The sequence below is a fragment of the Glycine soja genome, chromosome 10 (assembly GCF_004193775.1).
Source record: "Glycine soja cultivar W05 chromosome 10, ASM419377v2, whole genome shotgun sequence".
NCBI classification, from domain to species: domain Eukaryota; kingdom Viridiplantae; phylum Streptophyta; class Magnoliopsida; order Fabales; family Fabaceae; genus Glycine; species Glycine soja.
In genome coordinates this window covers 44,789,209-44,804,604 of record NC_041011.1, presented here as the reverse complement: position 1 = coordinate 44,804,604, position 15,396 = coordinate 44,789,209, and the positions used below count along the sequence as shown (strand labels likewise).

General features: G+C 34.0%; 1 protein-coding gene across 1 annotated transcript; it reads right to left on the bottom strand.

Annotated features, from left to right (window-relative positions):
- Nucleotides 1-80: 80 nt before the first annotated feature.
- On the bottom strand, nt 81-14,491 carry LOC114370412 (phosphatidylinositol-3-phosphatase myotubularin-1-like). The gene is made up of 19 exons (XM_028327760.1): nt 14,214-14,491; nt 14,065-14,133; nt 11,272-11,346; nt 10,586-10,657; nt 9,815-9,884; nt 9,053-9,102; nt 7,780-8,069; nt 7,586-7,659; nt 7,385-7,448; nt 6,563-6,622; nt 5,579-5,678; nt 5,358-5,471; nt 3,827-3,996; nt 3,613-3,697; nt 3,160-3,387; nt 2,512-2,571; nt 2,353-2,417; nt 1,268-1,547; nt 81-1,031 (listed from the first exon to the last, which is right to left on the bottom strand). Exons 1-19 carry the CDS (start codon nt 14,325-14,327, stop codon nt 519-521), a joined length of 2,553 nt encoding a protein of 850 aa, XP_028183561.1. The 5' UTR covers nt 14,328-14,491; the 3' UTR covers nt 81-518.
- Nucleotides 14,492-15,396: the final 905 nt, after the last annotated feature.

Here is a 15,396-nt window from a genome sequence, read left to right as displayed (position 1 = left end):
ATTAATTGCCACAAAGAAATACAAAAAAAACTAAGGCCACCTTAAAATTCGGCAGCTTCAACAAATAATGAACAGGAGGATTGACTCAACAATACTTGTCAAGGTCGACGATCTTCTTCATTAATATAGGGTAACATTATTCTTGATATACATTGATCCCTCAAGATGCATTAAAAACAGAAAAGCTTGATCGTCTGTACAAAATTGATCTTATTCAAGAGCAATTACGATGTAATCAGCGACTGTAAAAATTATACACATGCATATATCAATATGGACCACCATGATGCGTATCAACCCAATGCATTCCCATATGCACCAAGATGATCTCCAGCCAACTCTTATAGCCTGTACAATTCCCGAAACCCAATCAAAATGACAGGGTCCACTACTTCTCCCCATTTTTTCATCACGAGGAGTGTTAAAAAGAATTAACAACTATCCTCATAGCTTAAAGAAACCAAAATTGATTATGCGACTGTTCACTATCGGAGTCTTTTAGGAAGTAAATTCCCTGTTCACTCAGACTTGAAATAACTATCATTAATTGATAGTTGGTCAAATGCATCAAAATTTGCCTTCAGACCAACATACTGGCTACCTAGTTGAGCACAGCCACCATTTGGCCATCTGCAGCCTCCATCTCCAGAGCGAAATGGGCAGAGTGTTTCACATACCCGACCAATTGTGTTGTTTCCATCATCATCATCATCATCTGCTGTAATCACTACTGAAACAGACATATCCTTTTTGTCATCACGCACATTACTATTTGATTCTTTCCTAGAGGAACAACACAGAATGTCTGGGTTGCTTTCAATGTCAACAGTGCATTCACCACTACTACCAGAGACATGAACCTTGCACCCCATTGACTGAATTGCACGCTTTATGGCCATATTTTCTTTGCTCATACTCTTGGCCATGTTCATAGTTGAGCTGCTTAGCTGCTTCTCACATCGTAATTCTGCATTCAACGACTCCATGGAATTTGTAACTTCTTTAGCTTTCCTTTCTGCCATTTCTTTAGCCTGTTAAAATCCCAAACAGCACTAACGTTAAAAGGAAAACCAAACAGATCAGCAATTTTATTCAGGACATTGTAAAGAAATAGAGAGTTGTTCTGATAATTGATAAAGATAAAAAGTAAAAGGCAGCCACCAAAATTAAGGACCTATAAACGTGTGTTAATCAGTAGTAGGGGCTTTCCACAAATGAAGTTTAAATGGGACATAGTCATAATCAGAAAATAGAGGAAAATAACTACCTTCTGCATCTCAGCGTATTTCATAATTATCTTCCTGCATCGTGCTTCAATCTCCCCAGCTTGTGCTTCTTCTGGACATGCCCAACGAAGGTGGAATTGGGGCCACAAAGTAGGGGCTAATGCTGCTGCTGGGGGCAGAAGAGGACCATTATGCTTTGGTGGATCATAAAAAGGATTGTGATGCACATGGGAACCTCCTTCTGATGTCCGCAAATCAGCCAAGTATACCCACAGACATCCACATGCCTCGAAAACATTGAATTGCTGCCTCTCCTTCTCACTAAAAAAAAAATTGCAAACAGAACAAAATACAACAACCAGCATCATGACAACAGCAATTCGTCCAATATTTATTTCACATTTCCCATACTTTAATCCCAGTACATTTATCATTTAATAGACACAGATATATGGTCTTTTTTTTTATTTCTAAGCTTAATATATAAAGAAAGACATTTCAGGTTGAAAAATGAAATCATCAAACCAGTATTACGTGCTACTATATGGGTTATATTATTGTATATATATATATATATATATATATATAGCTTTGAATGAAAATTAGAAAAAGGTTAGGAGTTACAGAGCTCATTAAAGCAAAGGAAAACATTATTAACAGTAAAAAACTTCCAGATGTGAATGTAATTAATGACGACAAAATGCTGACTGAGTCAATAAGCAGGACATCAAATCATATATAAATGTGAGTATAACAAAATGCAGTTTGATATATAATGGATTTGAGAATTCACTGACACTTGCATTTGCTAGGAGATGCCAGTAGCTATAGTAAAATAGCAACCATACACCAAGAGATACTTTTGTCCCAGTTGAAATAACAATTTTCTGGCGTGATAAAAAATTAGACATAACTTTTCACAACTGTTAACGGTATCAGCCTATCGGCAAAAATTCCATATTGCTAAATATTATCATTCTTAAATTCTGAATTACGTCTCACAAGTGAAACCTACTCAGCAGCCACCTTATCTTTCACAACATTCAAAGTGAGAAGTGTCAGGAAAAAGGATGCCAATGACCACATCCATTCCAAGGAGAAAACAAGTTGCAAACAAAGGAAGTACCTGTTACATAAGAAGTTTCCAAAACGACAAGAAAGCATGCAGTCTACGAAGTCCACCAGGAAAGCCTGGATCATGAAAAAGTAGAAGTTACTAGAAGGAAAGTTACTAGAAAGAAAACCGTGCATCAAAACAAATACAAAAATATTCAAGGAAACATACCGCAGAAAACTCAAAAGCAAAAGGATACATCCGCAATAGTTGTGAAACACAATCAACCCACTGAAAACATATACAAGACAGTAAGCTCACAATAATATCATTTCAAGTGATAGTGCAATAATACAAATCACCCTTAAAACTGAAGAGCATCCCTATCGAGAAATATCATTTTAAAAACAGGAAAAACCAAGATAAACTACAATAAAAGATTGTCCAACACATGTCATACAGGCACCGGTGTTGGAAATAGGTCCAACAATTGATACTTTAAGCAAGAGAAGTGTATGTACTATATAGCTTACAATAATATCATTAAATTTGTAGTGATATACTGATATCAGTCTTCAAAGAATTAGCTTGAGGCATTAAAAAGAAAATGAAGCATGTACTGAAGCCTCAATTTGAAGGTGAGATTTTCAGGAAGGAAAAATGCAGGGAGAAGATATATAACCCAGTTAATTAATTATAAACTACTTTGTCGATTAAATGATGCATAGAAGGTTATTCAATAAACAACAACAGTAGCCTTTTTACCGCTAGGTGTGGTTGGCTAATGGCAACATAGATCAATTGACTTTGTAGTATCCTTTCATATTTGTAAATCATGTCTACAATCATTTAAGTCTAAATCTAAAATAAGGAATCAACCTGCAAAAAAATGGGAGAATAGTTGTTGGAGTTATGCGAGTGAGATGAAGCTGGAGGTTGCAACGCAAAGGTTCCTGATGACTGGCGCATGGGTGATGGTGGGAAATTGCTAGTTGAAGACTGCCTAGATAACTCGAAAGGCACATTGCCAGTTCCAGAGACAGATGGCATTCCCACCCGATCAGAAAATGGATGACCGAAAGCAAGCCAGTCTTTATCAATGAGTGCCTGCATAAGGGAGAAAAAAATGAAGCAAAATTAAATAGCACATGCATTGATTCATTTTCAACATGAGATAAAAGAACAGATAAATGGTAGCTAACTAGTGTGGAGAATGAGTTTAGCCAGTGATATCAATAGTAAATAGTAAATAGAAAGGAAAAATTGCTAATCTTCTTCTAGTGGCATTGAAATAGAAGAAATTCAATTAGTTGAGTAATGGCAATCCCTTACCTGAAACCCTGTGAATGTCCGATAATATGGATCAAGCAACAAATTAGCAAGTGAAACCAACTGGCTTGTCCTATCCCATCCATCACTACCAAAAAACAAAAGGGACAGGGGGTAAGGAGCCAAGCTAGATGCCAAACAAACTTGAATATCATATGAAGGAATACATTGAAAATTTTAAATTTAGATTTCACAGTGAGAAAAGACATAATAGCACCTGCAATGCACAAGAACAGAAGCATTTTCCATTGCAACACGAGCAGCAATCCAAGCTGCACCAGCCAACACATTCTGAACATGTAGTAACCATCCACTGTCCCCAAGGGTTGATACCGAAGCAGACATACTACTTAGATTGCCACCACCCCACGTTGACCCACCTTGTCTCTAAATAGAATTCATAGAAACAGAGTGGGAATACAATTCACATAAATTTAAAAGACAGACTTTATGAATTGATGCCCCACAAGTTAATCAAGCTAATCATAAAAGCTAAGGGTGTTCACAGACTGGATTGGATTGGTTCCAATCAATTCAGTTTTCTTAATTCATCATCCAGTTTGATTTAAAATTTATATCCAATCCAATCCACTCTAATCGAAAGCGGTTAGGATTGGATCAGTTTTGATTTAAGTCTTAGTTTCATTTTTCTTTGAAGAAAGTATTAAATAATATTAAGATATGTATTAAACATAATTAAAAAAATAAAAAAATATTAAATATCTAATCTTCTAATATAGCTAATAGTAGTATCACTCTTCAAATATATACTATTAAAAATAAATAATTTAATTACTCATTTAGTCCCTATACCTGCACCATATGTATGTTTTAGTTCCTACACCTAGAAACTACTAATTTTAGTCCCTACACATACACCTTTTAACCCGTTTTAATCCCTATCATCCAAAACTGTAGGGATTAAACGAGTTAAAAAAGTGTATGTATTGGGAGTTGGAACTAAAATGAGTAGTTTTTACTTTTTAGGTGTAGGGACTAAAACAAGTTAAAAAGTGTTTGTATAGGGACTAAAGTAGTTTCTACTTTTTAGGTGTAGGGACTAAAATGTAAAACATTGTGCAGGTATAGGAACCAAATAAATAATTAAACCAAATAAATTTACATTACTTGAAAAATGATAACTACATTTACATACCTTTACTCAAATAGTTACTAAAAAATATCTTTAATTAAATATATTTTTACAAATAAGTACAAGTTATATCATAAATTTATAAATAAATATAATTGAGGGGTATCATAAATTTATAAATAAAAATATATGCCTATGTAAAAGTTCGGGATCAATTTTCAAAATCAAATCCACAATCAAATCAAATAAAAAATTGTTTTTTTCTATAGTTTTCGTTTTTTATTGGATTAAATCGGTTGGTGAACACCCCTTACATAAAACAGTTCAGAAGAACAGTATTAGAAATGCCATTAACTCAAATTCTTGCCAAATTAAACAATTGTATGCATCAATTTTGGCAACAAATTACAACCAAGCACAGAGAATCATTTGAACCAAAGTCCTAGATTAACCATGCTGGATGATTTGTAGAGGAATAAGAGAAGCACTTTTATGCATACACCATGCTCCACATTCAACTTTTTAAAATCAGCCAAAAACTTCAATAATTATCAAAATAGAATTTACCAACAGCTCCAAAGCATGCCATTCTAATAGCCTACTCAATACATCGAAAGACACAACAGATAAAACGTTTTAACACTCACAGACTAACCAAAAAAGAGGACATTCCATCTGATGACGTTCTGCCATGAGTGTCCATGTATTCTCGGAGCCGAACAAAGCTCTCTCTCATCGCATGGATGTTGTCTATCCCCAAAAAGACTATCTGATAATATAAAATAAGAATTTAGATACTTAGAAAATAAAGTCAAATTTATAATTATAACTGGAAAACAAAAATCACAACTGGACCACTTCAAGTTTATTACAGACCTCAGATTGAAAATAGTTTGATGATGATTCTGAACCACCTCCCATGGCACCATTAGCCAATGCATTTTTCCTAGGCCGTGCATCAACAATATACAGCTTTCTGAAATACAATTTAAAAAGTTTCAAAACAATGCAGAGGATTGCACCAAATTACCCCCGCCCCCCCTCCCCTCTCACGCACAGAAAAAAAGATACATAACAATATATAGCATAATGTATTCTGTCAGTTAAATATTTAAATGGCAGTATAATAATTTATGGAAACACAAGGACTTAGTCTTCACCTAATGACTTAAGTTTTTAATCCTCAATAGGGATGACAATTTTCCCGTCATTTGAGAATTCAAATGAAAACTGCTCCACATGGACCCACAAAGTTCATGTGGTTTTTTCCCCAGCAAGGATTGGGAAGGAAACACCCCCTGAAAGAGATTCATGTACTTTGTACGGGGAAGGTGTATAAGGTTCAAGTATAATGAAAATGATAAAATTATCCTTAATTATAAATACACATATAAATGATTTTTTAGTCTTTTTGTTAATAACCAATATATAATTATCTTTTTATTTTTAATATAACTTAATATATTTTTTTATAATTTTATATTAAAGGAAACTTAAATTTTGTCATCTAACTTTATTTTTTAAAAATATTTTAAGTGTGTATTATTATTTATTTTACAATGTCAGAGATCCCCTTGGGGAAATGACAAATACGAAAAAGAATTATCCCCTTTGTGGGGAGCAGGGATGGGGACAGGGAAATGATGAACAAAAGGGACGGACTGCAGGGAGGTACTCTCCATCCCAAGCAAGTGTTATCCTAATCCTCAGTATAATACCAAAGCCTTTATGAACGAGCAATCCCTGGAATTCAACCCTTACTGCCCATTCATAATTAAGTTGAAATTCAACACAAGGTAAAATGGGCACATGCATTGTTCACATATCACAATGAGTATAACATTCAGATACAAATCTTACCTCCTAGAACCATTATCTAGTTTGCTGCAAAGTGCAGCCACAAGTTTTTCATCCATGTTGCTGCAGGAAAATACATGAAAAAGATTGTCAGTCTTCTGTTCATTCCATTTCTCATAAACGAAATTATTCAAAGATATCACCGTCTAAAAAAAAGAAAGAGAACAATTAGCTAAACAGACCCCCCCCCCCCCCCCCCCCCCCAAAAAAAACAAAAAACAAAAATAAAGAACTCTCTCTACAAACAAGACAAACATTTCGGCATTCACATTTCACTCCATCAATAATATACACCACCAAAAGAGCACACTACTATATGGCTTTAAAACCCATCCTTCTACAAAAAGTAAATAGTCACAGTTTATACAGAGAATTAAAAAACAAGGTTTAAAAGCAATGTTTTCAATACCGGACTAGGCATTGAACTGGTAAAGGCATTGGATCAAGGTTCAATATTTCAAACACGATTGAACCGGTATTAATAAAATAATGATGATAATAAAATAATATTAAAGAAACATAATATCATAATTTTATAACACTAAAACGTAAAACAAAACACCATTTTATAACACTAAAAATTAAAAAAAAAATTACAACATTCAAAGTACATATAATATCCAAATCATATCTATTATAATACTTAGGATCTAGTTTCAACTTTCAACAATATACAATAATATCCATTAATAATAACAAGTTTGCATATAAAATAAAAAAGAAAATGAAAAATATCTTAGGTTCATTTGACAGCACTGCATCTAGAACAAACAATTTGTTTCTTTTGCTTTAGACAATATATTTTGATAAAATAGTTAGCATTACCTCCTCATGTTCATCATAAGACCTACTAAGGGTTGAGAAGATCGTGCAACAACTGCTCCAGTCACTATAGTCATCAGTTCCATATAGTTAGAAGACCATCCACATAAAACAATAATAAAATGCAAAAGAAAGAAAGTAAAAATAAGAAACACAGAATTGTGCCAACTATTTAAAGAAATGAAACCTAGATTCTGCACATACAAGGATGGCACCATGAAACTACAGGTAGTCGACATCTTGCACGGAAGCTACTAGCCTGGAGCACTTCATCATCACTAGCAGCATTAAGACCATGCAAGGTAACAAATAGTGGCTCAGCAGTCTCAACATTATCAATATAGACAAAAATCACAACTAGTGAAAAAAGCAGAAAGTTTGGCCATCAAAAAAATTACCTAATGATCTTTGGAACAACCAAAGCAAATGGATAACTCTGGCACATTGTATAATTGCAATTCACACTACTTATTCTCCATAGGTCATTTGACAAGGTAAAGGACCCATTTTCAATTATATTGATTGATGAACGATAAGAACCTAGGCAAAGAAGTCGAAAATATTCATCCAATAAACGCACCAGTGGAGTAGTGTTCTTAAATCTAGAAGGTCCTGATGCAAAAGCATAAAGATCCCATAGTCTTGTTGGCTTTGTACACCTCAGTAGCGCTTCGTAAACCACACGTCTCTGTAAGATTTTCATAATCAATATTAGATCCCAAACATGTTCATTACAACATTCTCACTGGCTTGCAACACTTTATAAGTGCAGCGCACCCAACTACTTCTGATATTTTGTAAGTTGTAAATTATAATGAAATGATTAATAGACCAACAAGCACTTCAACTAGTACAAAATATAATTAAATTTCTGTATTTTCTCTTAAATTTCTTGCTTTTTTCTGCTAATGAAACTTGGCTCAATTGGGAGGTCAAGATTCAAGCTGCACTGATGTAAAGGTCTAAGGTCCGATTCTTGATGATCCATTATCAGTAGGCTTCCCCTAATTGTCGTGTACGCTGCTTTGGTTGTGGAACAACTAATGCACCTCCTTAATTTGTGTAAAAAAACTTTTTTTCAATAAAAAGTTAATAGAATCTCAAATGCAGAGTCAGTAAAAATGGTTGTTCCACATGTAAACCAGGCTCTTGTGCATGACTGTTTTAAATTCCAAAAACCTAAAATGCTGTAGCCCCAATAGATTATAATAAGTTCAAAAGTGTCATTCCAGAATGAGTAAATTAATTAATTCATTAGTAGAGCCAGATATCTCAAAGAGAACTAACACAAAAAGTTAAGAAAACTCTTCACGTTTGGGGATCATCCACAAAGACCTGCTGAATAAAAACAAAGGTTTGTGATTCATTCTATCCATGTATGATGAAGTTCAGTATGTGTCTAAGACTCGTTTATTCTGTTCATAGGACTCTCCTGGCATGTGAAGAATTCTTGTGCTGTTTCCTTCTAAGATGAAGAAATGAAGCCAAAAGGAGAACTAAATTAGGAGTATTCACAAAAAGCCTTTCAGTTGAAAGAGATGTCAATGACATTTTGACCTTTTTATAAACTCCAAAAGTATTTAATCTCCAAACCGTAAATATTTAATAAACCCAAGTTAAAACTGAGACTTACACCATTTTACAACACAACTACTCTCTTAATAGAATTACCTGTTTTGTACGTGGCCTGAAACTGAAGACTAAAATTCTCATATCTTTTCCTGCATTAGTGAATAAAGATAGAATTTTCTTTAATAAAAGAATTATTAAATTTAAGACAAAGATAAAAATACCACAAATTGGGAGGATAAAGAATCCCCCTTAATAAAAAGGGAAAAAACCAGCACAAAGAGGAAAAAAATTATTACAAAAAGCTTCCCAATTTATATTATAAAGTAAATCCCTTGAAAAGACCATGTGCTTTACACAAAACAGAAGCAGCATACAATTCACAGTTGTATCTATTAATTATTAAAAATAAATACATGAAAAGTAAGACTAAGAACTAACTAGCTAGTAAGGCATCAATATTCAAAGCTACACCCAGTTCTAGCCAAACTCAAAAGTCAAAACAACATTGTCCCAAATAAAGGTGGCTATTTTACAATATAACAATAAAAGGTCTGTGCCTTGGTGCTCATAAATATGCAATACATTAGTATTTGTTAGATATATAAAACCAACTATGTGCATTCACCTAACAACTAAAATTTCTAGGAAAGTTGGTGCTTGGCATGGTATCAAAGCTTCTTTGATCAAGTGGCCAAGATTGCAGTTAAAAGTCATAGTATTTCTTGATATTAAACATCCAATCAGTTGCAAGATTTATCTTCCATTTAATAATTTATCAGAAGTATCTATAAATCTTGCATAGTAATTTCATTAATTACATGTTTGAAAGGAAAATATTGATCAAGAGGAGCTTATGCATACCAATCACCTGGAGCAGTCTCTGTGCTGGTGTCTTGTCTACATAGCGAGTATTTGAGTGAACCTTCACAACCTAGATTTAAAAGAGAGCAATATATTAGGTTCCAAATAATCGCGACAAAAGTAGGAACCAGATCAAGACATTCAAAATTTTCACAACGTTAACAGATGAGAAACAATCCAGGTTTTTATTCCTGTGGCTGAGCTGATATGAGCACATGAACTAATGGCACAAATCCATCACATTGGCAAGTCAAACAAATCAAAAAATTTAGAACCATTCAAAATAAATATTTTATAGAAGAAACCAATTAAAATATCAAAGTTCTATTTTCCCTTCATGAATAAGTCTAAGTTCATACTTTGTGGGTATTCCAATGTTTGATAGGTGGTAACCACAAGAATTAGTAAGGATTTAAAGACTTAAAATATGATACAACCAATGACGAAATTTATATAAAATAATGAGTGTGCGCATGTGCATCTGTACATCAAAAAGGGAAGCAAAAAATAAAACAAAATAAACAAAGAGATAGATGGGATTAAAATGGAGACTGACCAAACTCATACAAAAGGGATATGCATGGTCACTCAAAAATCATTATTTGAATTTCATTTTAGTATATCTGATTATAGTATGTCAAACTTATTTGTCAACATACATGTGAGGCAGACTAAGAGAATGCTCAGATTAAACTAATGCAACATAACCAAATTAAATAACAATATACACACAAAAGAAAATAATTTGCAGAAAACTTTGCATGAACTTACTGTCTTGTTAAACTTCTCAATGGTTGTTAAAGGTATTGTTCCAAGGGCAATAACTTTTCTAGTTCCCTCGCTCTAGAAAATGCAATTAAGGAAATTAGAGAACGAAGTCAACAAAGGTTATGTACATATAAATAGGCAGGTAACAAAATTCCAGACAAACAACTGAAGTTGACGCATAAAAATGCACACCAATCAGCAATGGAGGCCAGGAGCTTAAATAGCCTGGTGATTTGATGAAAGTCAGGCAACTAATTGCCACCAAGCATATCCAATAACAGAAACAAACAACTTGGCACGAGAATAATGTTCCATAAACTAATTGTATAATGTTCAGTATAAAAATCAAATGATAAGAGTCTGCAAGTGAAAACCATAGTCAGCAAAGGACATCAGGTTTGGGTAATGTGGAAATTAAAAAATACAACTTCTTTTCTAATATATCTACGACTTAATCCAGTGTTTCCACAACCTCCTCATTAGTCAAGTGGTCAAGCCCAAATCAAAATTAAAAAATTCTTCAAACAGTAGCATGCCATGATTTTTTAACCAAAATCCATAATTGTCACGCCAGTATACATTAATATTGTATTTCCTATGGGTATTTCCAAATCACAAATACTAGACTGCTCCCACATCATAATACCTCAGAAAACAAATCATAAGTTGTGTAGATAACATTCACTTACCAGAAAAATAAGACGGAAATTTGTTACCATCAGCGTGCCCGCATCATCTGTATTAACAAGAACAACACCATTTCCCTGAAAATAAACACCAATACCAACTTAATACAATAGATACAATCAGGATAAATGTGAATTTAAAAGATTATTTAAGACTTGAATTAGTAGTATAAGCTAGAAAAAGGTTCACACAAAAGAGAAATTGCTTGGAGCATTTGCTTTCCTAGCTATATTTTCATAATGTTTTATTGCTAAAGGTTCACACTGGAGAGGAATCAGAACACTTGCTTTCTTGGGTATATTTTGCTCTAGTACTAGTCAGGATTTCTCAAAAAATTATCCAAATCATCTATTGTTTATCAGTTCGCAAATGCTCAGATTGTCTTTCTCTTTTTCCTTTCCAAGAGTTGTGCCACTTTCTATGCATCTCATATATTTTCAAAAATCCATTGTAATTATAAATTTCTAATTAATTTGTTAAGCCTTACTTTTGCATCACAAGCTCAACGGATTTAAAAGCAAAACAATTGTCTATAAACCAAGCCATCAACTCAAAATAAAGCCAAAAGGTATTATCTGGATAGTACATAGACTAAAACCTGTAATATTAAATTATTGGTCCTTTTATCAGTGCAAAAGTCATAATTAAACAACTATGATCCCCCTCCTCGTCTGCCTGAGGAATGTCAGTCATAATTAAACACTTGGTTGATTTTTCGTATTTAATTAAGTAAATAGTCATCCAATTTGTTTCAAAATATGTGCCACTTCAGAAAATCAATAACGTATTTGTTATTTTTTTTCAAAAAATACCCTTACCTATGATATCTCATCTAAATGCTTAATTACTAATTCACAACTACACTAACTATGTCAATAAGGGTATTTTAGTCAAATTTGTCAAAGTAATGCAATTTATTATTCCGAAGATGTGTGCATACCTTAAATGACAAATAATTTGAAACAGAGGAGTAATATACAACAGCTAACATTAAATTGAGGAAAATATTAGCTCTTTGATTGAATGATTGCCCAATTGCACTAAAGATGAGCTGTGTCAAATAAAGTAATGAACATACATAGGAGGTATTTGGTTAGTCGGTATCGTATTTTCCCAAAAAACATTTGGAGGCCATTTATAAGATATTTAGGTATAACTATTTAATATTTACAAAAAAATTCAACACTCTAGTCCAGTGTTTAATATGACATAACCAGGTCAAGGATCTTGAATTCTGAGTATATTTCTGTTTTTGGAAGCAACATCATCTAACAACTTGAGCTTGCGGCTAGATAATGTGGATCAAGGAACACTAGCCCACACTTAGCACAGAAAGTCCTATCCACTAGCCCCCACTCCCACCTGGGAACTATTCTACATCTTGTTTGGCTCCATGATGAAGGGTGCACCACCAAGGATTCATGACCAAGTGAAAAGAGCCCTGTTGCAGGGAAGGTCTATAGTGTTCTGAGGCATCCCTTTAGCTGATGCTTGATGCAGCAAATGACATCAACCCCATTTGACCTCCCATTTGATCCATCACTATTAATCTCCCTCTTGCCTACCACCTCCCTGTCTGCTGACACACTCAATTGTCAACAGTTGACCCTAAAGAGTGAAGACATGTAATCATCATCCTACACGCCTCCAACACATGGTTCAATATTTTTTGTCTCCTGGGGAACAAGCTGCAAATGTGGCGATTAAGCAGCATGGCCTGACACCGCACATCTTTTGCTGAATCAGCCTTAATGCTTGGTAGAAGATTCCTTGGAAGACAAGAAGGACACCCCAAAAAACTTAGCAAAAAGTGATTTGCATCTAGAGAGAAAGAGGACACCTAAGAGTGAGAGACATTCTTGAAACCTTAACCTTGTTGAAGGAAGTTTCACCATCCTAGCCATTTGCCCCCACATCCCTATTACCCTATCACCTAGAGAGCAGTGAGAGGTCAAAGAGAGTAAGTCCCATCCCACTTCCATGGAGACCAGCAGTTTTGGTACTAGGGCAAAACTGAGTGCTCTCAATTGGAGTACACACCCAATTCGGTGCTTTGTGGCTGTCCTTTATTTTCCTTGCAATATGTGTTACGTTTGTTCTCTATAACCACATGATAGCACTTCAAAGAGCAATAAGCCAAGGCTCATTTAATATACCCCTCAAAGAGCACGTTGCGTTACCCACATCCAGAGCAATCTTATGACACAACCTAGCACATCAACATTTGTACTATCATATTATTTAACTAAATGAATGTAAATGATTCAGAGGCAGTTAGCAGCTGCGGGACAGAATTTTCATACGGATATTCAATTGTCAGACTGTTTACAGGTCACGTGTGTCAAACTCAGCACACGGCAGCAATTCCACAATGTATTGCGCATTCACATTGAGGTAACAAACACAACAGAACTACCAACCCTAATCAAGTTTCCAAGAAATGCAGCAAGCTATATCGTTGCGCAAAGAACATAAAGATTCTGTCATTAATCTCTGCGGAGCTAGCCCCAAACCCTACATGTATTTTTGGTAAATCACCCTACCATTCTCTGCCCTATCCTCATTCCTCACTTTCGCAGACTTAGCACACACGATCAAAACCAGACAAATGAATTCGGAAAGAAAACTTCTAAATAAAAAAAGTGGATAGAAAAACCACAACCGCTCCACAAATCACACAACAAACAACCTAGATTACTAACAGAAAAGGGACAAACGGCGAATTTTCAAGTCTTTTGAAGAAAGAAAAAAATTAAACAACAGAAAGATAGAGAATTCGAGGTATTGATGCGTACTTCGGCTACAACTTGCTCCGACTCGAGTAAGAAATCGAGATTGGCGTGCGAGACGAACCGGGAAATTGGCTGCAAAAAAAAAAAAGAAAAAACGTAAATAATAGATTGAATCGAGGAATGAAGAAGGTTAAAGAAAAGAAGAAAGGGACCTCAATCTTGGTCCATTCGATGGCGTCCCAGCTACCGGTGCCTTCCAATTTAGAGGAGTCGGAGGCGTCTCTGAGAGACGTTGCTCGAGTGGCGCGGTTCTTCGGCATATCCATGCCGGCGAGCAGTGGCGGAGGAGCTTCGACTCCGGCAAGTGATGTAAGAGGAGAGAAGGTTACGTTATGTTATGTGTGTGTAAAATCGAAGAATATGAATACCAAACGTTCAAGCGGGGTCTGGTGGGGATAGTAAGTATCGTGCTCCCGCGTCGCATTAATAAATACTGTTGTGCCAAACAGACAAGGTTTCCTACTTGTTTCAAGCCAACCTATGTTATCTCTCTCCTTCACATAATTCCCTTTTTACAATTATTAATTTTTTAAAAAAAAACATGTTCCTGTTGTGTTTTTTTATACATTTATATTTTCATTGTGTATATTTTATGAATTTTTTTAATATTAATTTTAATAAAAAAATTATCTTTTTTAAAAACAATCAAATTAACTATGATATAGTTTAACATTTTTAATGTGTTTTTCTTTAATTAAAATTAAATTGATGGGACAAGAGTTGATTTATTAAGATAACCATATTAATTATTATATGAATTAGCTTTGTTGATCATAATTAAATTAATTTATAATATTAATTTATATCAAATTGATTTGATTGCAATCAGAAGATGGAAAAAACAAAAATAATGTGAGAGGAATAATACAATATTACTTTGTTGAAGAATGAGAGTTCATATCTTAGATCAAGTTGATTCACTTAATAAGAAATAAATTTTTATTAAGTTTGATTTTCACATTAATGTAAGAATCTTATTAATATTATGTAACTATATGTCTTAAAGTCTTACGGGCAAACCTATATATCCTTTTGATGATGTTCTACCAGTGGCTCCTGCTTCACTGCAACCATACACGGTATGTTTTTTAATTTTGTTTTATTATATTCTTTAATTTGTAGCTCCATTGGGTGCCAAGTTTAGTCCAAAGGACAAATCAAAGCAGTTTTCTTGAAAGAAAAATAATAATGATATACAAATTTAATTATAATAAATGACAGTATTCATACAATCAAATTAATCAATTCAAATCTTCAATAATATCACATAATTAAAATTAATCTTTAAAATCATGAAAAAAAATATTTTTAAATAAACAACAATTATATCTACTT